Source organism: Amborella trichopoda, chromosome 8 (assembly GCF_054954075.1).
Source record: "Amborella trichopoda isolate Santa Cruz 75 chromosome 8, AtrichopodaSantaCruz75HAP2 v2.0, whole genome shotgun sequence".
NCBI lineage: Eukaryota > Viridiplantae > Streptophyta > Magnoliopsida > Amborellales > Amborellaceae > Amborella > Amborella trichopoda.
In genome coordinates, this window is record NC_142343.1 from 38,917,496 (window position 1) to 38,944,884 (window position 27,389).

At 34.7% G+C, this 27,389-nt stretch overlaps 1 protein-coding gene and 1 long non-coding RNA gene across 5 annotated transcripts; one reads left to right on the forward strand and one right to left on the reverse strand.

The window, feature by feature from the left end:
* The first annotated feature begins 8,206 nt into the window (after positions 1-8,206).
* On the forward strand, positions 8,207-10,721 carry LOC110007189 (uncharacterized). Its single transcript, XR_002280842.2, has 2 exons — positions 8,207-8,698; positions 10,211-10,721. It is a non-coding gene; the product is annotated as an uncharacterized LOC110007189 (long non-coding RNA).
* A 6,439-nt stretch (positions 10,722-17,160) lies between these two features.
* On the reverse strand, positions 17,161-26,810 carry LOC18433451 (double-stranded DNA-binding family protein). Of its 4 annotated transcripts, none has more exons than XM_011624730.3 (7): positions 26,607-26,810; positions 23,117-23,179; positions 22,960-23,009; positions 22,727-22,791; positions 18,902-18,993; positions 18,710-18,781; positions 17,161-17,384 (listed from the first exon to the last, which is right to left on the reverse strand). In XM_011624730.3, the coding sequence occupies exons 1-7, from the start codon at positions 26,607-26,609 to the stop codon at positions 17,346-17,348; spliced, it is 384 nt and encodes a 127-aa protein (XP_011623032.1). In that variant the 5' UTR covers positions 26,610-26,810; the 3' UTR covers positions 17,161-17,345. The 4 variants fall into 4 exon arrangements, with proteins under 4 accessions (XP_011623032.1, XP_088729741.1, XP_088729740.1 ...); XM_088873615.1 differs by having other exon boundaries at positions 23,097-23,179; XM_088873614.1 differs by having other exon boundaries at positions 23,117-23,201.
* Positions 26,811-27,389: the final 579 nt, after the last annotated feature.

The window sequence follows — 27,389 nt, forward strand, 5'->3', positions numbered from 1 at the left end:
CTCAGAGTGATGGTGGCAATGGACCCAACCAAACCTGGGACCCGACGGGATAGACCCGAGAACCTACGAGTACGGGTATAGGTCCAACTTTTGGACCCGACGGGTTAGGCTTAGGTCCAAAACCTGGACCCGGATACATTGGGGTCTAGATCCAGGTCCGGCTGGACCTAACTCATACTTGACCCATTGCCACCCCTACACCACATGTCCTGAGAATCTTAAATGTTGGGATCCCCCTCTTATATCTGGATTTTCATATAAGCTATAATGAAAAACTATATGATAAGATCATTTACTTGTCACAATCACGTTTGGCTGCTGGATGTAAAATCAGGTGGTTCAAGATGTGTCATTGGCCGAGCTTGAAGTTCAATAATTTTTTTCGAATTGAAACACATTCCAAGCCGTTAGATTGCACATCTGGCTAGAAGCGACTATAACCTCCTTAAACTAAAAATAACATAGTTTTATGGTATAAAATATAATTATAATATACCAAAGGAAAAAGTATATATAGAGCCGAGGCTCCAAACAATCAAATTATAGCGACCTCAAAATTTCACTAGAAAAGGTTGTTTTGTTGCCCAAATATCCTCAAAGTGATCATCTCAACATCAAGAAGCATGGATATGAGAAGAAAATGGATTTCAAATTTTAGAAATAATACATCTTGTAACACATTTTTGGACAGTCAATTATCAAGTTTTCGTAGATCTGCTCCATCTATGCTATTTTTGAAGCTTTAAATTTTATAATTAATGATGAAAATATAGTTTAAAGCTCTCTGAAAGATTTCCAGTATTGAAACCACATTTCTCGATACTATTTGAAGGTGCACTTCACTTTGATTGTTTAGAGCCCCGGTTCTATACAAACCACACCCTATAAGTAAACCACTTTTATTTTTCCTGCCCATTGCAGCAAAACAGCACCATATAAAGAAAAAAGGGTACACCCTTCTTGGTGACAATAAGATACCCAATGCATCTCAAAAACCAATTGCTCTGAAATCTTCAAATCCCCTTGAACCCCACACCCTATTGAAACGAAAAGAGAGGATCATTTGGAAAATTCTCAAGCCACCTTCACACTTCAAAGGTGACTTCTGTGGTCCGCGGAGCACCAAATTTGGTGTTCCGGAGAGCTTGCTATGATTGCCATTCAAAGGAATGACTCCAATCTATTACGTGTTTTTTATAGGGACATTAGGCTACGAAGTTCACAAAACCATTTGTGAACATTTACATCAATTACATTTCCTATAAGTCATAGGACTCATATAAATATGCTTCCCCTCTTCATGATCCATTTTTGAGATGGATTTGGGACCTAATTCTTTAGATATTTATAATCTCTAATGTGGAGATCATGAATGTGTAAAAATAGATAAATTCTAAAAATTTGAAATAATTTTTTTAAAAAAGAAATTTAAACGATAAATTTTCCCTTTTTTGTCGAGACCACAACTCTACATCCATTTTTAAGATGGATGTGTAATGCCTCGGGGGACACAAATGTAGTTATGCATCCGTGATCACTTTTTCCTTATATCAAGGATGTGGTTTCTATAAGGTTGCAACATTAAACAATCCAATTATTAAGGTGCACCTCCAAATTTTATTATAACATGTAATTTTGGTGTAAACAATTATTAAGATTATCTCAAAATCTATTTTCAAATCTAATTATAAAATTTTAAACTCCAAAAATGATCAAAATCAAGTAGATCTATAAACATATGAAAATCTTGAAAATGGACAGTCTAGATAATGGGTTGCAAGATGCACTACTTCTAGGACTCATAATTTTTTCTTTTTTTTTTTCATATTCATACATCTCGATGTAGAAATAATCAATTAGAAGATTTTTCAACATTAAAACAACATTTTTTGATAGATTTCTTAAGGGCATAAGTAATTCCACATTTTAAAGTTACAATTTTATTATATAAACTTTTCCCTATAAAAATCTCCTCTTCAAGAGAAAGTTTGGAGCTCCCTAGACACTACAAGTTGGGCAGTCCATTTTTGAATGGACAACAGATCTAAGGAGGTTGGAGAACATCACAATCTGATTTTACATTTAAGTTCTGGCTCTGAAAATATGAGCTCCTCAAGACACTTGAAGACACCAGAAACTTGGGGAAATAGAAAACAAATGCGTGCTACCATGTTACCCTGTGAGTGTTAGTAAATATTGATAAAGCGTGTATAAGATCAAACCCGAGATCAGAAAGAGGTGTCGTGACGTTGGTGCAGAGCTCGGATTTTTATCCGTTCGCCTTTTAGAGAGATGTACGCATTTTCTTTACTGTACACATCCTCTTTATGGCTTCCTATTTTATCGGGAGAAGAAGGGGTAACCGTTGTATTTCTCCAACGGGTCTCTGAGAAACGAAGGGGTTCTTTGATCTCCAACGGGTCTTTGAGAAAAACGAAAGGTTACGTTCATGTGACCATTGGATATATTGAATTCCCACAAATGTAGGCTAAGACATGTAAGACCTCATAGCCATATGTGTCAACATCTCCCACTTGGCTATGACGGTTGATGCATACTCCCACTTTTGTATATGACCTTTAAAAAAATATCTTGTCATGAGGTTTTTCTCAAGCTTTTGCGGATATGCCTCTCATAACTAACGTTGAGTATGACCTGAAAAAAAATATCTTGTCCTAAGGTTTTTTTCAAGCTTTTGCGGATATGCCTCTCATAACAAATGTCTATCATGAGGATTTTCACGCTAATGTAGATTTCTCACTAATGAAAATTGTCTGACTTAAACATTTGTAAGACCTATTAACATGAAAATCCTCGTGATAGACTAGCTTAATGGGACTAAAAAGTGTTTATGTCCCATTAAGCTAGTATATCATGAGGATTTTCTCGCTAATGCGAATTTTTCACTCATAAAAAATGCTTGACTTAAACATTTTTAAGTCCCATTAAGCTAGTATGCTTAAACAGTAGTTCAGTACTTAGACCCTTTGTCAGTGGATCAACAATCATATCTAATGAGGGCAAGTAACTAACAGTTACTTCATCTTTCTCAACTACATCCTGAATGTTGTGATATTCGACATCTATATATCTTCCTTTGGAGCTATTTGTTCCACTTTGAATTAATCTAAATACGGTTTGATTATCTCAAAATATTTGGATCGGTTCGTCGATTATTTGCAGCTTCAAGTTATCTATGAAGCACTTTCTCCAGACGACGAAAATACAAGCAGTGCTACATATAATGAGAGTATTATGAATTTACTCCCACTCTTCAAGACATACACATAATGGTCCATTCTATTTACTTCATATCCCATAATCTGGGTAATAATAATAGCAAACGAGATGCAAGGCACATGGAGATTTCTTTACCAAATCTTTTTAAAGCATGCTTTAGCCTTTGACAGGAAAGCGACATTTGATGTGCCCAGTTTGGGATATCCCTTATTGTAGCCTTTGACAGGAAAGCAACATTCGATGTGCCCAGTTTGGGATATCCCTTTGCTGAGAGTTTGTACCTTTTATTGGCTAGCAATCCTCTGCATTAGGTTGTCATGGATCACCTTCACTCTTGGGGATACTTTCCAAACATTTGCCTTTATTGCAAGGACTACAAGTAGGGTATCAGCCATTCAGTAGGGCAGAGTATGAGACTTCTTCTTTGAACCATTTAACATTGGTTTTGGTTTGGTTATTCCAGTCTCGACAGTAATCCACACAGGCTCAACCATATCAGATGTACCATGCAGTCTCAATTTAAGCAAATCCTAGCTCCTAGTAGTGCTTCTCAGATCTTTTGAGAATTGCCCCCTTTGAAAAACTAAAAAAAAAATCATAGATGAGATTCTCGACATTAGAAGTAGGGACAATATTGCTTTTAATAATGTCACTAGAGGTGTCAATGTAAGGCCTTTGACCGAGCTACGATGAAAAAATCACTACTTAAAAGGGCAATGGTATTTGCTTTTTGTTGCTCTCACTTCTATTGGAGCCAGATAAGGCATATGCCTCTCCATACATCTACAACACTCTTAATGCAACTTGACGTATGCCTTTAGTGAATAACCACTAAGTATAACATAACAATAGTTATAATACTAATTCAAACAGATACCTTAAGTGCCAGAAAGAAATCATTGCACCTTGTATTAATAAAATGCATGATATATATATACATATGAAAACAAATTACGAATTGCAACAATATATCAGTATACAGCAGAATTGAACAGGCATTTGATCATTCATGCAAATTCAAATTGCAGATTCATACAAACCTTCTAAAAGACATCTTAATGAGATACAAATCCAAAGGATATATCATCCATAATAGACCTTGGATCCATATCATATGTGTTTTTTTTTTAATATATATATCAATAATATATAAGATAATAAAATAGTAAAATATGTATTCATAGATGCGATATATGTTCAGAGTGACTGTATCTCAGTAACAGATAATCCACCAAAAGTTAACTATTTTCGTAGATTAAAAGATGCGACTGCTACCCATTGTTTTATATCTTTTTGTAATGATAAGCAATCCCTTAAATCAAGATATATATATATATATATATATATATATGCTATTAACAGAATATATATATATATCCAATATTTTGTTTAGAAAACAATATTAAAAGTCAAAGGCCATGCCCAAGTAAACTTTCTCTCAAAAATTGCAACTCTCATACCAAGAGACACGTCCAACGAATCTCTCTTTTACCTGTTAACCCGTTCATCAGGTTACTCAACTAAATTTCAGTTTTACCCTTGACCCTACTGATCCGCACCTCAAAATTTTGGGTACTCCCCCCCCCCCCCCCCCTCCCCCTTATTCGTTCACCCTCTCTCTCTTCATCAGTAGCTATGATCCAATGATTATGACTATTACATAGTCCACAGGATTATGGTATATATTTTTTAGCAATGCTATAAGTGAATTCCAATAAAGAAGTTAACCCATTATCAGAGGAAACAACAACAGAGGCAACTCACGGGAGGAGAGAGTGCGTGATTGTTGTTGGGCAACACTAAGACCGCGTTGAGCAATCTCCTTTTCCCAGCTCTTTGTTCTCCTGTTTGATCTGTCTTTCTAGTTCTCATCTTGCATCATAGCGATGAAGAAGAAGCATGATGGATGGTGGTTAATGGGTAGTTTAGAGTGAGAATGGAGAATATGGGTCATGCCTCTTCCATGTCTGAGCAGCATTTTTCATCAACCCAAATCCCAAATTTCCTCTCTCTACAACTCATCCCATCAACACATCAAAATCCCACTTCAACACAACAGAAAATCAAGTTTCTCTCTCATACTCAAGCAAAACACACAAATCTCTCCCTCTGCCATCACCCAAATGCCAGACCACAAAAAGATATGTAGAGAGAGAAAATTGCAGTGATCTCAGAGCAAAACCCTACACGGAAACCCTTAGAACCAGAGGTAGAAATAGAGGTAGAGGTACATAGAGAAACTGAAATGGAGAAACATAAAGAGGGCTCTACTATAATGGGAAAGTTCAATAACCCATGGATAAGAACCTTGGTGCCCTACAATCCATTTGTCATAGCCATGTCCTCAACCCCATCACCTCTTCTCCCATTTTTGGCAGCATTCCTAAATTTAGCCCTCAGTGAGAAGACCCACTGGTTCTAAAAAAAATAACATTAATAAATCAAACCCACAGTGAGAAGACCCATTGGTTCTACCAACAAAGTAAACCCCAGAAAGAGAGAGACTATATATCGCCATTTTTGTTTGTTGTTTTTTTTTAACAAAATTTATAGCAAGATCCTAGGCATGATTTGCATTTATCGTAACCAAAACTTGCAGGAAGAACTATAATACTAAAATAATATGGAAGATGAAACCTGGTCGCTTTGATACTATTGTCAGTAAATATTGATGAAGCGTGTATAAGATCAAATCTAAGATCAGAGAAGGGGTACCGTGTGGCTGGTGATTGCAAAGCTCGGATTTTTATCCTTTCGTCTTTTAAAGAGATATACGCATTTACACATCCTTTCTCTGGATTCCCATTTTATGCAGAGAAGAAGGGGAAACTGTTGTATTTTTCCAATGAAAAACGAAGGGGTTCCCTGATCTCCAATGGGTCTTTAAGAAAAACGAAAGCTTGCGCTTCATATGACCATTGGATATATTGAACTCCCACAAATATAGGCTACGGCACGTAAGACCTCATAGCTATATGTGTCAACAGTGAGTACGTTGTATACTCGTTCTTTTGGCAAAGGGCCCATTACTCAAAAGTATTGCCCAATTTAAAGTTTTGGAATCCACTTCAGATTTGCTGCGTAGGTATTTTGTGAGAGAAATGCAATAAAAGAAATATAATGAGAGAAGAAGAGAAAGATCAACAAGACACCAGTATCTCATTCATAAGGATTACTCTGTTTTATTAGAGATTTATAAAGTTACAACTCTTGTCTTTTAAGAAACAAATCCCATTACGATTGTAATCCCACAAACTAAAGAAAAATGCGAAGCTCAATATTTGGCTACTACAACTACATATAAGAAACTCAATATTTGACTACTATAACTATCAACAAAACATTTTAAGTTTATTAAACACTTAGATCTAACTATCTAAAGATTAAACAATCTCGTTGAATTTTAGGTTTTATTTATTTATTTATTTCATTTATTTCTTCGTCAGGTACATACATAATGCGTGTGATTTCTATTTTCAATTCTTTGTGAGGTTGGTTCTTCAAACTGGGTCCTAAAGATACTCCAAGATAAGGGTTTATAGTGTATGCTTGCGGGAGCACATAATCTGAGATCCTGATGGTCAGATTAGAAGAAATTCACTTCAAATCAAAATGAAAATGATTGAGCCTGAAATGCATGTTGTTTTCAAATTGCAGTACGACTATAATGTTTGTCCTATTTCTTGGAGGAAACATATGGACATTAACCTTAAAGCAATGGTGTATCGAACCATCCACTTCTAATGAAGGGTTGATTAACCATAACCTGGTATGTGTACACCACAGGGAATTAGGTTATTTTTTAAGTTTTAAGCTTTATAATTTGGGTTAAAATAGATACCAAAATTACATTTTTTTGGCACAATTTGATGGTGCGCTTTACTTTGATTATTTAAAATTGAGACTCTATGCAAACCTCACCTTCTTAGTAATACTAGCCATTTAAGTGGCTCAAATGAAATGGTGCAAATCTCATCTCTTTATTAGGGTTCCAAGCCCAATACATATTTTTCATTAAATCTCTTATTTCGAGTTAGAAACAAATGGGGCATTATAATGATTTGGTCCCCTTCAAAATTATCAAATATCAATGCTCGTTCAGGATTCCAAACCCTGAATCTAAACAATTTGTGTAATATTTGGAGAGATAATAGAGTAAAATGACCTTATTAAATTAACTATTTTCTTGAGAAGTCGGTTGATTCAAAACCACCTTAGTGATTTTAAGAGCTTGTTTGACCATTCTAATGATATTTCTCTTATATTTGAAGCAAACATATTGACAGGCACTTCGTCATTTTTATTAGTTGTATTTTTTTTTTATAGTTTTTAACAAGTTTGTTATTAGAAGTATGGGTGCTCAAATTTATTCTTGATGCATAGAAAAAAATAAAAATAAAAAACTTTTTAAGACCATTTTTTGAAGACTTTTCAAAAAGTACAATTTTTTGAAAAAAAATTAAAATAAAATTTCACTATAAAAAAAAGTGAGAATTGAGTATAAAATATAAAATCAAAATTAAAAAATAAAAAAGGATTTCCTTTTTTATTTTCTTTCTCTATTTACGGCTAATGATTGCATGCAGGTGACGGGTAATTTGTGATGTTAATTGGATTACGTTGAGGTGCACAAAATCCCAACCCTAACAGGTTACCAATCTCTTCTTTTACCCCCACACTCTTTATCAATCTCTTCTTTTACCCCCACTCACCCCATTAATTTTGACGATGAGGATTTGTTGAGATAAGTCAATGGTAACTCAGACCTAATTTTTGCAGTTTGTATAGAGAGAGCTTAGGCTCTAAAGTTTAAACAATCAAATTAGAGTTTACTTTCAAATGTAGTTTTAATGTTAAAATTTTTTGTGATAACAGTAAAATATATTTTTATATTTATTTATAAAATTTAAATTTTTAAAAGTATTGTAAATCGACATATATGCGAAAACTTAAAAATCTAAAAAATTGTCTGTCCAAATATGTATTACAAAATATACTATTTTCAAACTTTGAAATCCATTTTTTCTCTCATGTCCATGCATCTTGATATTTAGATGATCAATTTAAAAATATTTAAACATCAAAACATCTTCTAGTGAAATATTTGAGATGGGCTCAAATTTCAACATCTTCCGGTGAAATATTTGAGTTGGGCTCAAATTCGATTGTTTAGAGGTTCGGCTCTGTATATACTTTTCCCATTTTTAAAACCCCGACCTGTTTTTAAGCAAAAATAAAGGACTGGTCCCTGGCTCTCTCTCTCTCTTCTAAGTCCTACCTCTCTCTGCAAGTTAAGAAGGAGCTGCCCCCTTCAATGGTGAATCATCGACGCTCATACCCAAGAAAGAACCCTAGCCCCTTCAATGGTGATCCAACTCTCTTAAGAGTAATCCCTAGCCCCTTCAATGGTGTCTGTGAATCTCATAATCGGAAGCAACAAAGTATAGCCTCTTCAATGGTGAGATGAAACTCTCATTCTATTGCATAAATGGACTCTAACTATAGGGGTATTTGGCGTTTTCTTGGGCAGCATCTTTAGTGTCTTGAGAGGGGTATAATTTTGCCTGTATGTTTTTCTCTCTCTCTAGTTGCATGTATTTATTACTCTCTCTCTACTTTACATGCTTCTTGCACCTTTTCTACTGCTAATTTTTGAGTCACTGAGTTAATTTGATGTTTCCCCTTTTGAAGAATTTTCATTTTCTGAATTTAGGCTTGAATGTGAGAATCAATAATGGCCATTGTAAGATTTATTTTAGCAATTTTATTTCAAAAATTTTGCAGGTTTGTGTGATGTTGGAACATATTGTGGTTGAGGCAACTGTTGGATTTTAATGAGGATAAATTTTTTTCATCCAAATTTCGAGTAATATGAATTTTATATCATACCTAAAAAGGAGCTCAATCTTTGTGTAAAGAACCTTGTTGGGGTCCCTGTACCGGTTTGATTTCTAGCTATCTCATCTTTGTTACTACCTCTGTACTGGTTTGATTTTTAACATTATCTCAAATTTGTTACTACCTTGCCTATCAAGTCTACGACATCAAAATTGGGGAATAATGTGGGACAGGGTAACGTATTCGGTGAGACTTGATAATTGAGATAAAAGTGAGGGACTCATACTTGTTATGTATAGAGCTAGTTTTTTCTGCAATTTTTGAAGATTGTGGTATCAAACCAATATGATATGTATTTTTCATTTTCTATAGTTATTAGGCCTTCTTTTGAGCTATTTTTGTTCATACACCTGTTTGTTTTTCTTTGGAGATTTTTTTTCATCGCATTGTAGAAGATTGGGTGGGTTATCAAGCTATAATATGTTATCTTATTCTATTATCTACTGAGTTAGTGCCTTCCTTTGTGCTTTTTATGTTCTTATACATGGGTCATGTATGATTTTTTCCTGAAATTTGGTTAAGCATTGGCTATAAACTTCTTGTAATTGTTTTAAGTTTATTTGAGCTGGATTTTTGTTATGGTGCTTTTATTGCCTAGAATCCTAATCTTGGGTACTTCTGCTTTAAGCAATAAATAACTGGGAGCATTTGGATTAATGTTTTAGGCATGGAGATCTTTTTTTCCAATTACATAAGATTGTGGTATCCAACCAATATAATACATTTTTTCATTTTCTACTGATTAAGGGCTTTTTTTTTAGTTGTTTTTGCTCATATACATGGTTGATTTTTGTTTGGAGGTTTTTTTTCTTTACCTCCATTCTTTTTGTGGTTGTGTTTCTTGTAGTGCGTTTATGTTCTACTGTTTTTGTTATTTTCATGACAAGTTCATTGAAAACTTACTCTTATTGGGAACTTATGATAGTCAAATAATTGGTTGTATTTTGAGTGTTCGATAACTGGTAGCATTTTGTATTTAATTCAATATGTAGATGTATTGAGGAGAGTAGACCGTTTAGCAATCAATCGCCTTGGATCATATTGTTCTTTATTTTTTTATATTTTTGTATAGGTTGTACAATTAACCTCAACAGTTCATGTCTAACCACATGAGGTAAAGTGGCCGAGGAATGGTTGTATCGCTATGGGGAGCACAAGTAACCTCCAAGAGAGTGTGACTAATATCCCAGTTTATGTGTCTGAGGAGCAACAGTAATTGTATCGTCAAAGAGTGTATCGTTAGGGGGAGCACAAATAACTTTCAAGAGAGCGTAAGTAACATCCAAGTCTATGTGCTGTGTTTGAGGAGCAGCGGTGATTGGTTCAATTTTTCATGGCATCACATTTTTTTATCCACCCAAGGTGAAGTGGTTGTATCACTCTGGGGAGCACAAGTAACCTCCAAAAGAACATAAGTAACATCCATGTCTGAGGAGCAGTAGTGATCGACTCAATTTTTCATGCCATCACATTTTTTTGATATGATGCTAATTTATTAATTCATGTAAAACTAGCTTTCGTGTTTCAACAAAATGGGATGTAATGTACTTCTCCAATATATAAGGTGATGTCTTTTGTATTTATGATAATGTGAATCATCCGAGCTCTCAATCGACACTTGGTGAGGGATTATTGCAATCCTAGGAGACGGATAGCAAGAATGAATGCTAATATTGTTTTACGTAGACCCATTCAATTGGGGGATAGTTGGGGCGGTATATGTTGCAAATAAAAGCAACATTAAACAAAGGAATTATATATAACGAGATTATTTATCTTTGACATAAAGTGGTCACAATTCTTTACAACTATTTAATATGAAATTTGATAGTTTGGATATGTCTCAAAATCCAAGAAAATTTCTTTTGAAGCTTGAGTTTGATCAATGGAATAATTGCAGCCACCCATTTTTACATCCAATGGTCAAGACTAATGTGACCACCTTGTATCAAAGGTAAATGGTTTCATTTTATATGAATAATTTGGTGAGTTCTAAAGAATGCAAGGACACATGTTGGTAAGGAAGAGAACGCGTTTGAAGAACTAGTGGGATGCCATTTTCTGTGTGTACGTATAGTATGGTTCATAATGTCCATGACTCGAGAGAGAAAATATCATAGGAAGCCATTCTTATTTCCATTATGTTCTTTCATAATTTCAATAATGAAAATTTCCATGTACCCCAACAGCCATAAATAGCGTTTCAAAACCTAGATTGTTCGCGCATAGATTAGCGTCAGATCATTGGATCGACAATCCAAATCGGATCTGGATATACCGCCTAAGTTAGTTAACTAAAAATATTAACAATAAATAAAGTAAAATAAAAATTAAATTTGCGCTACTGGGCTAGGAATTAGAGGGGACTTGAGAATATATTAGATAACCTAAAAATATAAAATATATATATTTGGGGGAGGGGTAGTTGGGGTTGGGGTTGGGGTTTTGGTTTTAAGGGAGAACCGGTCGGGACCCATATTATCCCATAATCAATTCAATCCTGATTGATTCCCATTTAGTTTGGAAATCACTAGGTTTCAAAACAATAATAATGTGAGTACATGTGAAGGAAAATTATTGTCTAAGACCATTTATTTTTGTTAAAAGAGGTCAAAATTACACTGGATGTGAAATTGAACAGTTGGGGATGTGTCATTGTTCATGTTCAAAGTCTAATATTTTTTTTTGAATTCCAATGCACTCAAGTTGTCAAATTTTAGATAAGCCGATATCATTTCCATTATCATATTCTTGAGAAATGATCCTATAGGACCCCCCTCCACCCATGTGTGTAGGACCCCAAAAGATCACCATTAAATTTGGCACGGATTTATAGATAATTTTTTTAAGATATCCATGCCAACTTTAAGGGTGATCTTTTAGGGTCTTACACACATGGATGGGGAGGGGTCATATAGGATCATTACTCCATATTCTTTCTTCTTTTTTTCTTGGGACAAAGCAATGGTGAAGGGATCCCTAACGTGTAGTAATAATGGAACCGAAGACGTCATGCTATGGCAACTATTACCCTAACCACCTCTGCCTTCAGTTCAATCCTAATGTTATTTTGTAACTACGGTATTTTATAATTACAATAATGAAGATCTCCACAAACCCCCCATCTATAATGTGAGCGCTCTGAAAGGAAAACTCTACTTATTTCTGGAATTTTTTAAAATTGTAATTAAAAGCTAAACAACAAGACCATATATTTTTTCTTGTCAAAAATAAAATAAAATAAGACCATATATTTTTGTTGAAAGATGTCACAATCATGTTGGATGTGAAATCGAGCACTTAGAGATATGTCATTGTTTGAGCTCAAAGTCAAATAAATTTTTTCGAATTTTAACACACTCATGCCATCAAATTTCAAGTAAAGCCGACCCATTTCCATTATCATATTATTTCTTCTTTTTTTTTCTTTTAATAAATCAGTGAGAAAAGAATCAACTCCCTATGATAGGAATGAAACTTAAGATGTCACATTGTGACGTTCACCACCCTGACCACTTATGCCTTGGGTCCATTCTTAATATTCTTTTATAATAACAATAATGAAGATCTCCACATACCTCAACAGTCTTAAATGGGAGCATTCAGTGAAATAAACTCTTCTTATTTCTAGATTTTTGTTTTAAATGAAAAACTATACAGCAAGATTTTTCTTTTTTTGTTGTTAAAGGAGGTAACAACCACACTGGGTCATTGCATGTGAACCCAGATACTTGGGAAACATATCATTGTCCGAGCTCAAAGTCAAATAAACTTTTTTGAATTGTAATGCACTCAAGGTGTCCTTTCGCAAATAAGCCGACCTCCTTTCTATTATCATATTCTTTTATAATTGTTTTGTCCTTCCTGGATAGATAAGTGGGGAAAATGTTCCATACTCATGGTAATAATAGAACTGAGGGCGTCAATGTTGTGGCACCCACCCTGACCGCCTATGTATTGAGTACATTCCTATGCTTTCATAATTACAGTGTTTTTTTGTTGACAATTTTAAGAGCTATTGTTAAATACCTAATTTACAAAGAGAGTATTAAAGCACTAGAAATGGGCAAGGAAAATAAAGAAACTTCATGATTTGCAAGACTATCAGCAACATCATGAACGGTCCAAACTGTTTGTTTTCTGAGCTTGCTAATGCAAAAAAAAAAAAAAAAGGCCCACGATAAGGAGGAAATAATGGTACTCTTTTCAGTGACACTACACACGATGCTCGTGTATCATATTTGCCCCATAAACTAACAGTTCAGATTTTCATTTCGGGATCATCATGGACTTCATGTAGTTTTGGAACTCTAAATCCAACTATTGTTGGTGGGATTCTGTTTGGGGTGAGAATGCCATTTTGAAAATATTTAAGCCACACAAGTAGGTTTTGAGTAAGGGCCGAGTCCGGGTATGGTCCAAAAATTGGAAACGATGGGTCGGGTCCGGATCCGGGTCCAAAACTTGGACCCGAACAGTATTTGGGTCCAGTTCCACACTATTTTCAGGTCGGGGACTGGTGAATTCAAGTCCGGGTCTCATATCATGTTTTTAGGTCTGCGTCCGGGTCTGGCTGGACTCAAACCCGACCCATTGCCACCCCTACTTTTGAGGTGGCATAGCACCAAATTTGGTGATCCAGGGAGCATGCTATCATTGGCATTCGGAGGAATGATTCGACTCCATTGTGTGTTTGCATAGGGACACTAGGCTATAATGTTCCCCCCTGGCAAAGAAACACTTTTGTGGGGTGAGATCCAAATAACATTATATCAATTTCTCTTCTAGATGATATTTAGTGTGTTTGTTTGGCGGAAATTTCCGTTTCGAAAGCCAACTTTTCGGATTTTCTGGCTCCATGGGGCGACTTCCATTTTTCCGCATTTTTTAAGATGGTGATCCCAAAACACGTGGGGAAAAATTAAAGCCACCCTTTCCATGCTCTCTCCACGAAGCCAAAAAGTTTGGAAGGTTCGACCTTCAAAGACAAAAATTCTACCAAACAAAAACACTATAAAAAAAAGTTTGGAACTTCATAAACCATACAAATCTATTTCCACTGCCTTATCAAAACTGGGCTATGATTTGAATGGGTAGCGTAGTGGTGAACCTTTTTGAACTCAAAATCAAATTTTATTTGGAGAACTCACTCTGAAAACAATTGGAGAAATAGGGTAGATGCCAGAAACTCCAAAGCCACCCCAAGTTCAAATTTGGGAAGTCCATTTTGAATGGACTGATAGATGTAAGGGAGGTTGGAGAACATCATAGTCGAGTGTTCCTAGGGACGAACAAAAAGTTTAGACTCGAGTTCTTGGCTCTAAACAAAGGTGAAAAAAAAAAAAAAACCAAGCAATAAAAAAAACACCCGAGCTAAAAATAAAATAACATAGATGTTCAATCTAAATGAGATATAACATGTTAACAACTAACATAACATTAAATTGCATATTCTTTGGTAAATGTAAGTACTAAATTTCAATGACATGGATGAAATTCAACAAATATGCGTACAAATCGAATCGCCAATACGAGCGAACCAGGTTTTGAGTCTCACACCCATATCAAAAGTGTGTTATCATAGCGTTGATAGATGGCTGAGATTCAATGAATACATAGCTCGGGAAAATATTGTTAGAGAATGTAAGGCAGCTACTCAACATTCTAAACAATTGCATTTTACCATTACCATGGTAATAGGCCCATGGCAGATTCTAGATATGGTCATGTCAAGCGTTTTTCTTCCTAATTTCATAGACTCCAGGATCCACAATTGGGCTAAACAATTAAAACGGGTTAATTCAGGCAGTTGATTTTTCCGCGTTGGTCCTAAATTATTATTTAGGATGTCACAGAATGTGGGAAATGGGGCATTATTGAGAGAGATCCCAAGGCCAATGTTACACTGCACCAACAACAATAAGACCGGTACCTTGGTGTGAGAAATTATATTTATGTATATTTGGGCCTTAAGTCCCATTGGAAGATGTATTTTAAAGCTTATTGAAGATGTGAACAAGAGCCTCAATACAAAGCTGAGTACTACTAAAAAAAATAACGTATGTAATGAACCACCTTCTTAATATGGGTATACATAAAAAGAAAGAAAATATTATACCAAAAAATAAATACAAGTTTCTATAGTTTCCACACTCCCCCTCAAACTCAAGATGCATCAGTCAAGAGAGAGCAAATTGATTTTGGACAATTAAAGGTAAGTCCTAAAAACAAAACATGAACAGAACAAAATTGAGCAGTTGTAAATTAGCGATCCTATGAAACAGGCACAGGAGAATAGAAGGATTTGTGCTACAAACAAAAATAGGAACCACAGGAGAACAGCAGCGACGAAAAAGAAACAGGAAGTGAGAGGTAGAGATATAGGCTGATGTTTTACATTTTCAACAATTGGAAGAAAACACAGAAGAAAGGAAACACACACAATATAGAAGTCGAAAAGAAAAGGAGCGAGATGTAGAGAGAGAGATTACTTGGTTTTGTTCAGATTGCCTAAAAGCTGGTGCAAGAGAGCTCTAAATGGGATTCTCCGACAGTTTTGGGATGACAGAGATTGTGGCTGGAATGGTTTTGAAAACATTGGAGGAAGCCTGGGGATTGGGTTTCAGGGCATGACATCAATGGGTTAAGACAAAACCATCACTTAAACCTCTGATTTTGCCAAGGTAAACAAGGTCACCGGAAAAATATATCGCTGAAAATTTGTTTGCAGCAGCCGACCAGATTCAGACAAGACAACCAGAAAACAAGCAACCCTAAATTAAAATACTCCAAAAAATGAACGTTGCTTTGTCTAACCAAGCAAGATCAAGATCAACCTGGCAGACCAAAACATGATACCATATGAGAAATTGTATTTCTGTATATTTGAACCTTAAACCCCCATAGAAGATGTATTTCAAATCTTATAAAAGATGTGAACAAGAGGCCCAATTTATAATGTTACAAAACGATGTACTACTGAAGAAACTAACACATGCAATGAACCACATTCTTAATATGGGTACACATAAAAAGAAAGAAAATATTGTACTAGATTTCTATAATTTCCACTTGGCTTGTCTAGACCAAAGCAAAAAAACAAGGTTAGATAAAAAAAAATGGTCAAATCTGATATTTAAGCAAATTTGGCTGCTATTTGAACAACTTTTATAGTAATATATTTCATATTTATGAGTTTTTATTTCTATATTTCCTATATTATTGTTCTTTTCTAAAATATGATTCAAATGATTCAACTAGTCGTCCAAACAATTTCAACTATAACAAAACCCCAGCATGTTTGGTGGCCAATCTGATTCTGATTCTGATAACATTCCCATGTACATTTGCTGCAAATCAAGCTAAAATAACGCATTTTCCACCAACAACCACGAAACAATAATTCCTGCAAGTAACCCTTCTACAAACCAAAAGTAAAAAGAAGTCCTGATATTTCCCCCATGAAAGATCCGAATAGTCGATTGGACCACAACATGAGTTTTATCCAAAGTTTTTAAAACATGAATCGGCCAGGTGAATTGCCCTCTTGACCGGTCCGGATCGACCAAATCCCCAGCCAAAAAAATTTAAAAAAAATGGAGAGAAAAAAAAAAATATCAATCTCCACATCTATACTAAGTTTCTGTGATGATTTAAAACAAACACACAAACAAACATACAATATGGGGACCAATGCAAAATAGATAGAATAGGGTTGTTTCAATACAAAAATACAACACCAGCGCAATGTCACATCTAGATCAGCAATCCCTGCCCAAATCGGTGATTTTTTACACCTGGTTTTATCAAAAGATATAAAATGAAAGGGATTTTGCCTAATTGTGACAGCATCTCTAGGTGAAACTCAAGAAAAGAGTAATGTTTTGTAGGCAAGGATGCGAAGCATGTTCTCCATGAAACTAATGTTAAAAGTCAACCTCCCAAGAGAAGTGAAAGATACAATCATCTTAACAAGCATGAGTTGATACCCATGCATGGCAAAGGCAATCTGTAAGGTTTAAATGCTAAAACTAATGCTCAATGCACATCTATTTATATACGAATCCTGTTGCAAACTGCAGACATCAAAAAAGAAACTCCATAAACCCCATCACTGACGATTGTCGTGTAAAATAGTTTAATAGCTTACAAACCTCATATCATCCTCTCAAGTGATTACAAGCTTTAATTGTGAAAATCAAGTATACCTAATCATCGTCCTCAAGAACATTCCGACGCCTTTGAATCTGAAAGGGAAAAGAGGTGGGGGGGAGATAGTTTGAGAATATATAAAGTGCAATCTTCTTAGGACCCGGTTTCTATGCGGCCAAGCTCGCATATGTAGAAATGCAGGCCTCTTAATAAATCTATTTTTGAGATGGATTTTAAGACTTAATTTTTAAGGACATGTAATATCTAACATGGAGATCATAAATAAAAAATGAATAAATTTTAAAAACTAGAAATAATAATTCTAGTAAGAAAACATTTGGATCGTTAGTTTCCATTGATTTTAAATGGAACACCTACTTGCATCCATCTTTAAGATGGATGCTTTACACTTTTTGGATTGCATGTGTAGAAATGCGGTCCAGCCCGCATGAAACAATTTTCCATCTTCTTATTAGAGTGCTTTACATATGCAAAGGCAGTGTTTCATAGACACTCCATCTCCTCTCATGTCGTGTATCGATAAGCCTCGACCCATGTTCAACAGGCTAGCCGCACGCGTAAGGTGATGCTATAGAAACTTAGTACGTAACGACACTTACATATAAAGTGTAATCATTTTTCACAATTATAAACTCCTAGCCAACATGGTAGACCTTACCTTTTGCTCCGAGAAGACTATCCAATCCCGTCATATATACTTTTTGAAATTTGAAATGGGCATTCTTTTAAATTGCCTACTTTTGAATTTTCAACAGGGTGGGCTTGACTTCTTGAAATTAAAAATGGGCTTTCCAAATTTGCTATTGTAAAATGTAATCATGAGGAAGAACGGAATATGTGACCTTTGGTCTGGAAAATTAAGGCTACCGCCAGGCCAAACGAGCAGATGTGTACAAGGGTAGCGAATAAATAGTTTACATAATAGTTATTAATATGATGTTCTTTGACTGGAAAAAAACTGACAACATTTTCTTTTCTTTTCTGTGCAAGTCAGATTTTATATTAACATTATTTTAAACTTTTAAGATTTTTTGTATATTCTGAAATGTTAATCATACTTCAGTGTGAATTGAGCTCGGTTCATTCTATGAAGATATTAATAGTTCAACTAACACAATTATCAAAAATACTGACAACATAAAAAAAATATTATTAGTATTACCAACTTTTAAAAGAATCATTTTAAAAATAAAAAATTGAAACCAGTACGTCTTTTTATCTTTTTTTGCACAATTGTACGGACGTGTTAGGGTCGTACTGAGTTTTTTGGCTCAAGTATTAAACACTCAAGATACGTACTAGACATGACACCCATATCCGTGCCCAAAAGTGTGAGGAACAAAAGAAAGACAAGCTACCATGAGTTGTGAAACAGGAGCTGATGGTTAGTAAGACTTACAGTAACTTTTGTTTGCTTACTGGTTTGGTTGTTGATTTGTTCAAGCAATGTAATGAGCCTCTCCTCTGAAACCTGAAAATAAGGAGAACCAAGGCTTAAGCTATCATCTTAAATGCTCATAAAATACCAGAACTTGAATCTTTATGTCATAGCTCCATTGTAATTTAAAAATGATACTATCTTGTGTTTCACCTTCTCAGTTATCTGCCCCATTTGAGCAGCTCGGAGTATAACATCCTCCACACTTCTTGCTTTCTCAGGTTTCACTAAAGCAATTCGAGCAACTGCAGCATTCAAAATGGAAAACCCAAGTCAAATGCCAATGCAAAGCCAGACTGGACTGGCCAACAAGGCTAAAACCAGTTTAATTCAAAAAAGAAATGTGTTTCCTTATTAAAACTGATGGAACAGGTCATTTTGAGTGCCAAACCATTTGGTTCTGTGTTGTTTCACGATGAATAATTAAAAAAAAAAACAAAATGGAGAGGGGAACATAAAACATAAACACCAAGTTATAGGAGAAACATTGAGTTTTCCATAGTTGGGGTTTAAAGCGCTAGCACATTAACAATGTCAACTTTCACTGAAACTCAGGCCACATTAGCAATGGAAGGTCTTAGCAACAGACTTCATCACCAAATCCACTATCCTAGAAGCAAGCTACTCTTTAATTGACTCCTGACTTTTTTGCTTTTGTTTTTTTTTTCCAGACTTTTAACAAATTGACTCCCAGCATTTCTTAAGGTTCATTGAAGACTGTTCTTTAAAGAGATGGTGTCCTTCCAATCAGGAACAGGATAATATATTGGAGCCATTCCTTCATACTGCAGGAATAGGGCAGGAGTAGGGGCATGAACCATGATTATTCTCCAAGATGGTTACACATAGAAATTCATGTACTGCAGTAGCACTTATTGCGGAGGGCCGATGCACTGGATGAAAGTACATATCACAAATAGGACAATGGATCTTCCTATTCACAAAGAAGTTCCACTAGATATAAACAGAACCAAATGGATTTTAGTTTCAACAATGCTATGGCCACAAGAAAAGAACAAGAAAAAATTAAAACCCAAGAGACCCTTATATAACTAGTGTGGCCCCTACCAAAAGTTACTTCCAGGTCACTCTCTATCTAGTGAATATGGATATGTGCGTCCACACAAGACATGTGGAACATATTTGACAACACTAAAATCCATGTAATGGGTGTAAATCAATGAAGGGAATGGGAGAAGGCAATAAAAATGATGTTCAGCAGGAAGAAAGAGTTATGCACATTAAGAAAAATGCCTCTGAACCACTTGTAATATAAGTTTCTCATTCTCTTTGATTACTTAAGTTTCTATATAGGGAAATTTATCAAAACACATGTAATGTTTCAGTTATTAGACATTTTACCCTTTTTCTGCTACTACAACTACAAATCATGTGTATTTTGGTGGGCATTTTGAAATTAAATCAAAATAAATGAGTAAGACATTAAATAGTCAATATCTTAGGCGCATTTTGACAAATTTCCCATCTAAATACTATTGCCAATGGCACTACGTTGTTGGAGAAAGAGAACCTGCACAATAAAGAATTGTAATTTTTGGTTAAATTTTTTTCTTTTGGCTTAGTTTTTGGGTCAGAACTCCAAGTTCCAACATAAATTTTTCATTAAAAAAAAAACGTCAAAACAAGAAGTTGCACTCCGATCAAAAACTTCTTCTTTTTTTGTTTGAATGATTGGGTTTCCAACTATTTGGATCAGATCTTCAACCCAAATTTTAACACGAATTATTTTTTCAAAAGACTGGGCCAGAAAATAGAATTCCTATCTGGTCTTGAAAGCTTGTAATTTGCTGTTTTTGAATGACAGGATCGGATCTCCAACTTACAACCAGGTTTTCACCAAAAATAAAAAATAAAAATCGTTTCAGTACTTGGGAGTTCAGATCCAAAAACTTCGCCCCCAAAAAGAAATAACCCGGTTAGGAACTAGGAGGCAATCCAAGGGCATCATGGGAAAAAATTAAAAAAGAAACACAAAATAAGGGACACGGCCATAAAGTGTAAAATACACAAAAAAAGTATATTGCCAAAATTTTCTTGTATTTTTTATTTTTCTCTTTTTAATGTATGATAATATGTAGATGTCACTAATTCATCACGTACAAAAACAATAAAAAAGCCAGACCTACAAAGAAAACTCTATAATAATTAAGACATGATAATCAAATGTACACGTGATATTGAGGCCATTGAGAAATATTATAGAAAATGAAATATTGATTTTGAATTATTAATAATTTAAACAAGTAACTAATATCACTTCTAGAACAGCACATTTTCAGTTCATCTTGAAAGAATTTACTATTTTGTGCACATTCCCTGAATTACCTTTGGTACAAACCAATAACAAGAGTTATTGTTGACACTCGAACAGATAATTACAATGACGTTTTTTTAAATAAATGCTCAGAACATTAGAATGATTTGCACAAAAGCAACAAAAAAACAGTGGCGACCTAGGGCATCTATATTACTAAGGGAGAATGTGAATTTTGAATGCTCTCCATTAACTCTATTTTTCCTCCAAGTTTCCTAAAATCTCTCTATATAAGAATGAGCAAGTTAAGAATTCTTAGATTATCTTTCCAATCTCTATCTCTGAGAACATTCAAGAAGTCCATCTCTATCGCTAACTCCAACCAACTCCTAGATTTTTCTCTCAAATTCAGGGCAGATCTCATGTATTTCTTGGAATATCAAATCTTTAATGTTAAATTGGTATTAATTATTTTTACAACAAATAAAATGGTTACTTCGATTTTTTTTTTGAAATTGAAAAATAGTTACTTAGAATATTAACTTGTCAGCAAATAAATACAATAAATAGGAATTTTTTTGCAAGAACATCTAAAGAAATCCAATTGTTTTATCATGGCATGAATTAGCTAAAACAACATAAAAGGAAAAAACTAACATAAGAATTAATAGGATATATAGAAGGACTCCCATCTCATGCCTTTACTAAAATTTTTGGAAAATTGGAGGGAAAAAGCAATTATGGTAAGGAACTCAAAAATCACACTCCTACATATCTCCCACAGTAATATATAGATCGGCGTTAAATATTTTTAAAATAAAGAAAATTTTTTAAAATAAAGAATATTCAATATGCATTATTTTTAAATTTTGTCATATTAGATGCTATAAATTGTTCAGTTTCTAACAAAGTTGAAATATCCTTTCATATATATTTTGACACAAATTAATTAAAAAAATTTAGAACGCAATCTTTTCATAATTAGATACAAAAAAATATGATAAAATTCTTAAATTATAGCTTCATGCAACACGTGATATATTGGCTAATAGAAATTATGTCCAGCGACCTGCACTCACAAGCATAACAGCAGTGATGCCATAGGTGCTCTATAGTTTCATTCTCCTCATGGTAAACGGAGTGAGTATTTTTCAGCCATTACATTGTAGAAGATCTATGTTAAGCGAATGGAAGGCAGAGAATCTAGGAGCATCCATATAAATTTGGCAATTGGGGAGGCCCCATTTACTGAGACACACATCTATTATGTATGAGTTTAAATCTATACTTAATAATAAGGGATTGTATACTATGAAATCATTTATTTTTGATACAAGGAGGTCACAAACTCACAATCACTTTTAGCAATTGGATGTGAAATCTAACCGATGAAAGTGTTTCACAATCGAGAAATTTTATTTTAGACTTTGTGTTCAACAATGACACATCCTCTACATCCCGATTTCAAATCTAGTAGTTAATAATGATTGTGACCTCCTTGTATCAAAAGTAAATGGTCTCATTGTATAATTTCCTAATAATGAAGGGAATAGTGAGTCAACAAAATTAGCATTGTGACCTCGGGAGCCGTTGTACAACATCCACACTTTCCAAGCAGAGAAAACCCCTAAAAAATGGCCCTGGAATGATGTATCTGATTTCTTCAGTCGAAAGGATAGAAATCAAAAAAAGAAAAAACTCACGTCTTTCTCTAGCTTGGGAGGATAGGATTTGACTAAGCATCAACTGCCTCCGCTCATCAGCTTCCCTGCAATCATATAAAAACTTCAGGGAACTGGAGAACATTCCAAGGTGAAAGAAGAGCAGAGCTAAGATAAACATGTCGCCCGGCATAGCAAGTCTAGAGGTCATAAATTATAAAAGAGTATCAAATAGTTGGAACATGGCATACTGCAATTATCATTAAGAAGCAAACCTGTTTGCATCTTCCTGTGCTTTCTGCTGCTCTGTATTTTGCTGGTTCCCCTGATCCAGAAAATAGACTTTAATTGAAATGGAGAACTTTCAAAAAATGCTTTGGAATTATATGGATACAGTTTGATGAATTTATACCCAAATAAGAAATTACTCACAACTCCATGCTGTGCCATTAACTCCTGCATTCTCCTTTGCCTGATAGCAGCTAATTCAGGGTCCTAAATATCGAGATAAACAAATCTGAGGATTTATGTAAAGTTCTCTATGCTTATGAAAATGTAAAAGCAAGACCCCTGACAAAGAGCAAAGCATCATGCAAAGTTTACAATGGTTCAAACTCACAATTCACACATAACTTCAGCACATGCATTCCACGGTCTTTGCAATATAATTCACAAAACAAAACAAAACCAAAAAGCACTTTTTACAGGCAAAGAGCAGCATATGGAGTCGACGTAAACATCATACAAGCAGAGAAGGAAAACATCACATATGCAGGAAGAACTTGAGAACTGCATCACAGTTACTAGGAACATTCTAGGAGCCCAATTGTTTTTAAACTCTGCACAACATTCTAATGAATAGAAATTTAAATGGCTGGAACCTATGCCTAGTGCCCCAAGATAGTAGAAATGTAAAGGTCTTCACTAAACTATAAACTATCATAACAAACAATGATTATTTCTTATTTAGCCAAAATCAATTCAAGAACAAACATAATTCAACCGAGTAATCATGCACAAAGCAATAGGTGGTATACTGCCATTAATAACTCACTGAACTGAAAATAGATGTCCATTCATTAAACAGAAAGCAGCAACAAATGCATTAAAAGGAATATAGATGTGTACCAAAGTAAAAATTCTTTTGCTTTTTATAATCGAACTTTTCAAGATCAGATTCTATATAGGTTATAGTTTCACTATCAAAAACATAAAATCAGGTGTACAAATCTATAATCCAAAAGACAAAGTATATTATGATTCATACACCCTAGATATCTATGGTCATTAGTGGCATCACTACCAATCAATGGAAGATGGTGATGGGGGAGAGTGGGGCCTATTACTACGGAATGTCACATCCTAGTCTACGTCAGCATCCCTACATAGATTTGGACATCATGACAATTAAGACCATAATATCTATGCCCATATGGACATAATATACTTTCCTTTCAAGAAAAGTAAAAGGATGCATAATTACATTACCAACTTTTCCTATTAAAATTAAATTTTTATACCAGCGCTCTTCCACAAAAAATAAAATGCAGCCCTGATTGATCTAAATGACAACATAAGAATCTGTCTCATTAAATCACAATATCAGAACTCTCCTTAGAAGGAATATGAATTAGAAAGACCAAAGACTAAAGAAGATGTACTAAGTCATGTAAAAAAGAAAGGACTTGAAAATTTGAATTTCTACTCAAGAAATTCATGGCATTTCGAACTCTCCTTAGAAGGAATATGAATTACAAAGACCAAAGACCAAAGACCAAAGAAGATGTACTAAGTCATGTAAAAAAGAAAGGACTTGAAAATTTGAATTTCTACTCAAGAAATTCATTTTATTTTTCAAGAGCTCGCATAAGTCAACTCAAGCACTACATAACATGTGTGTCAGAGACACCTTTTGTTTCCCAACACCAACACATTTGTCTACAGAACAAGCACAAGACGCAACACTTATACTCCATTGAAGTGTCACGAGGTGCATGTTAAAGAGCAGCATGTTGGCCATCCACACGTGTCCAAATGCTTGAACATATATATCCAAATGTTAGACAAATGTCCATGAATTCGATATGCATGTCAAGAGATTTGGACACATTATAGTTTTGGCCCAGACACATCTAATTTTAAGTATAACGTGTTCTTGTTTAAATATTTTTTCAGTTGAGCTTGTTCATGTTTAGTTAATAAGGGCAAGAGCCCACATGTAGACATCTCGACAGCTGAGGACCATAAGAACACGCCGTGTTCCAACACGGTATCTTTTAAACTGTGCCACAAACAGCACATTGGAGTCCAAGTTACATAGAGTCATGGATGGGGTCAAATCACTGAGTTTCCAAGTCGAACAAATTCTTGAAAGTCCTTCCTGCTTTGGCTTGGTTTTCAACTTTCTACTACTGTGGACGAGTTTCATCCACGCCAACTCAGGAATCACAGTAGGTCAGAAACTGAGAATGAACCCAAGCTGCAATACTTTTAAACATTTCAAGTCTATGTAAATGTGATTTTCCCACAGGCACTATTTACTGCTTACGTGATTACTGAACAATTTACCCCCATCATCTATGAAAGCTATCATCATTTCCTCTTGACCATAGGTTACTAGCTAAAAGCAGAGACACAAATAAGAAATAGAGACAAATATGGGGAGCAAAGATATGATTAGGAGTTTACTGAAACCCACAACACAAATTTGGATATAAGTATCGTACTGAACTCAATTAAATGATGCATACATGCTGTGGCTAATATAGTGCATAAACAATGATATACCATAACATAACAGATAATTTATATGTCATATATACCACAGTTTTGTATTTATATTTTTAAGTTTACAAGTATCCTAAGAATATCCCGTATCAATATCAAATGCATATCGTGCCAACAGCAGTACAATACGCATCGATGCATCCAGGTTCATAGAATACTGAATTTACCCTACAATATCCATTAAATACCTTATGATTGGATCAAGTCCAATATATTTCTTTAAGGCCCTGAAGCAATGGGCCACCAGATCATTACAACAAGAAAGTTAATACAAGGAAGGTCACAATGGCAACCATTTAAGTACTGAAACTACCCATTATCACTTATCAGTTATAGCAAAGACATGAAAGTCAGGATCAAATCCAAACACCAGTACCTAGAAGCAAGAAAGGAAAGTGGCACCAATGGACGGTACAATTTCAGAGCTTATTGGATTAAAAAAAACTTTTTAACAGAAGTACGCCATACACCAACACTAGAGCATTGTATATGGTAAATGGGGCAACCACTGGCTTTTTGGGCAAAAAGGTACTATTACTCATCACCGTCCATCGTCAGAAACAGATGGTCGATGACCCGGATGTTGTACCATATACCATACATAAGTAGTATGATGTATAACTTCCCTTAAACCATTATGGCGCGATTGAATATTCTGTAAAATCTACATATTTTTTCATACAATAAACCCTAATTCGAGGCGGGAATCCTCAATTTTAGTATCCGAATTTCAGTTCAAGCCTAAGAAAAGAACTCAGTCAATCCCACAGACCAACTAAATCATAAAGATAAAAGATTGTGCAAATCTTAGCAAATTTCAAACACAAGAAACCCTAATTTAAGAGACATGATTTCGTTTCGAAAGTTTGATTTCCAGTTTAAGGTATCGAAAGGAAAAACAAATTTTACACTGCACACAACTAAAATCCTAAAAGTAAAGGATTCTGCAAATTCCACCAAGGATTTAACGAAGATAGGCTCAAATTGCCTGATATCTAGTTTAAATAACCAAAATAAAAAAACAAAAACAAAAAAAACCCTAAAATCAAGCTGCAGGCACGGAAAATAAAAAAAATTGTAAATTTGTAATCATAAAAATAAGGGAGTAAATCGAGAACATAGAATAAGAACTAACCATGTCTTATGCTAGGGTTTTGTTCAATCGATGAAGCGCTGTGGTTTATTGTTTGCAAGGAAAACGAGAAGAATTGGAAGGGACGAAAGGAGAGAGAAATTTTATCGACGGCAGACAAGCAGCTGAAAAGAGCAGCGAGATTCTATTCTTTGCGCACTCAACGAAATGGGTACACGGTTTCCATGAGTTCTCGGTACCATATGTAAATATGCGTCCCCCCTTCAAAATCCATTTTTAGGATGGATTTTGGACCTAATCTTCCAGTTATATTGGTTTAGAAAAGGTAATAGTAGATAACAAAAAAGAAAAAGTATATTACTCTTGATATCAAAGCGAAAAGGGAATGTTTAAATTATAAATACTGTAAAAACATTCAACAATAGCAATACACAATAATATCATATCATCATTATACTTCATACCAAACTATTTGGGATCGGTTATACAAATCTTGTTTGGTCACTTTACTCTATCGATGATCGTTCCCTCAGTAAGACCATAGATCACCATATCTCTTCTCATTACTTTCATCCATGTCCTTTTGGACTTTTTTCTTATCCTTTAAAAGTCATTCACTTGAACCAAATTACAACTCCTAACTAGTGTTGTATTAGGCTTATGCTGCACATATCCAGCCTATCGAAGTCTACTTTTTATCATATTATTGTCTATTGAAACTAAACCTAAGTTTCATTAAATGTAGCCATTTTGATTTGGGAAAAGTTTATATAAGGTTGCAACCTTAAAATGTAGAATTACATATGCATCTCAAAAATCCATCAA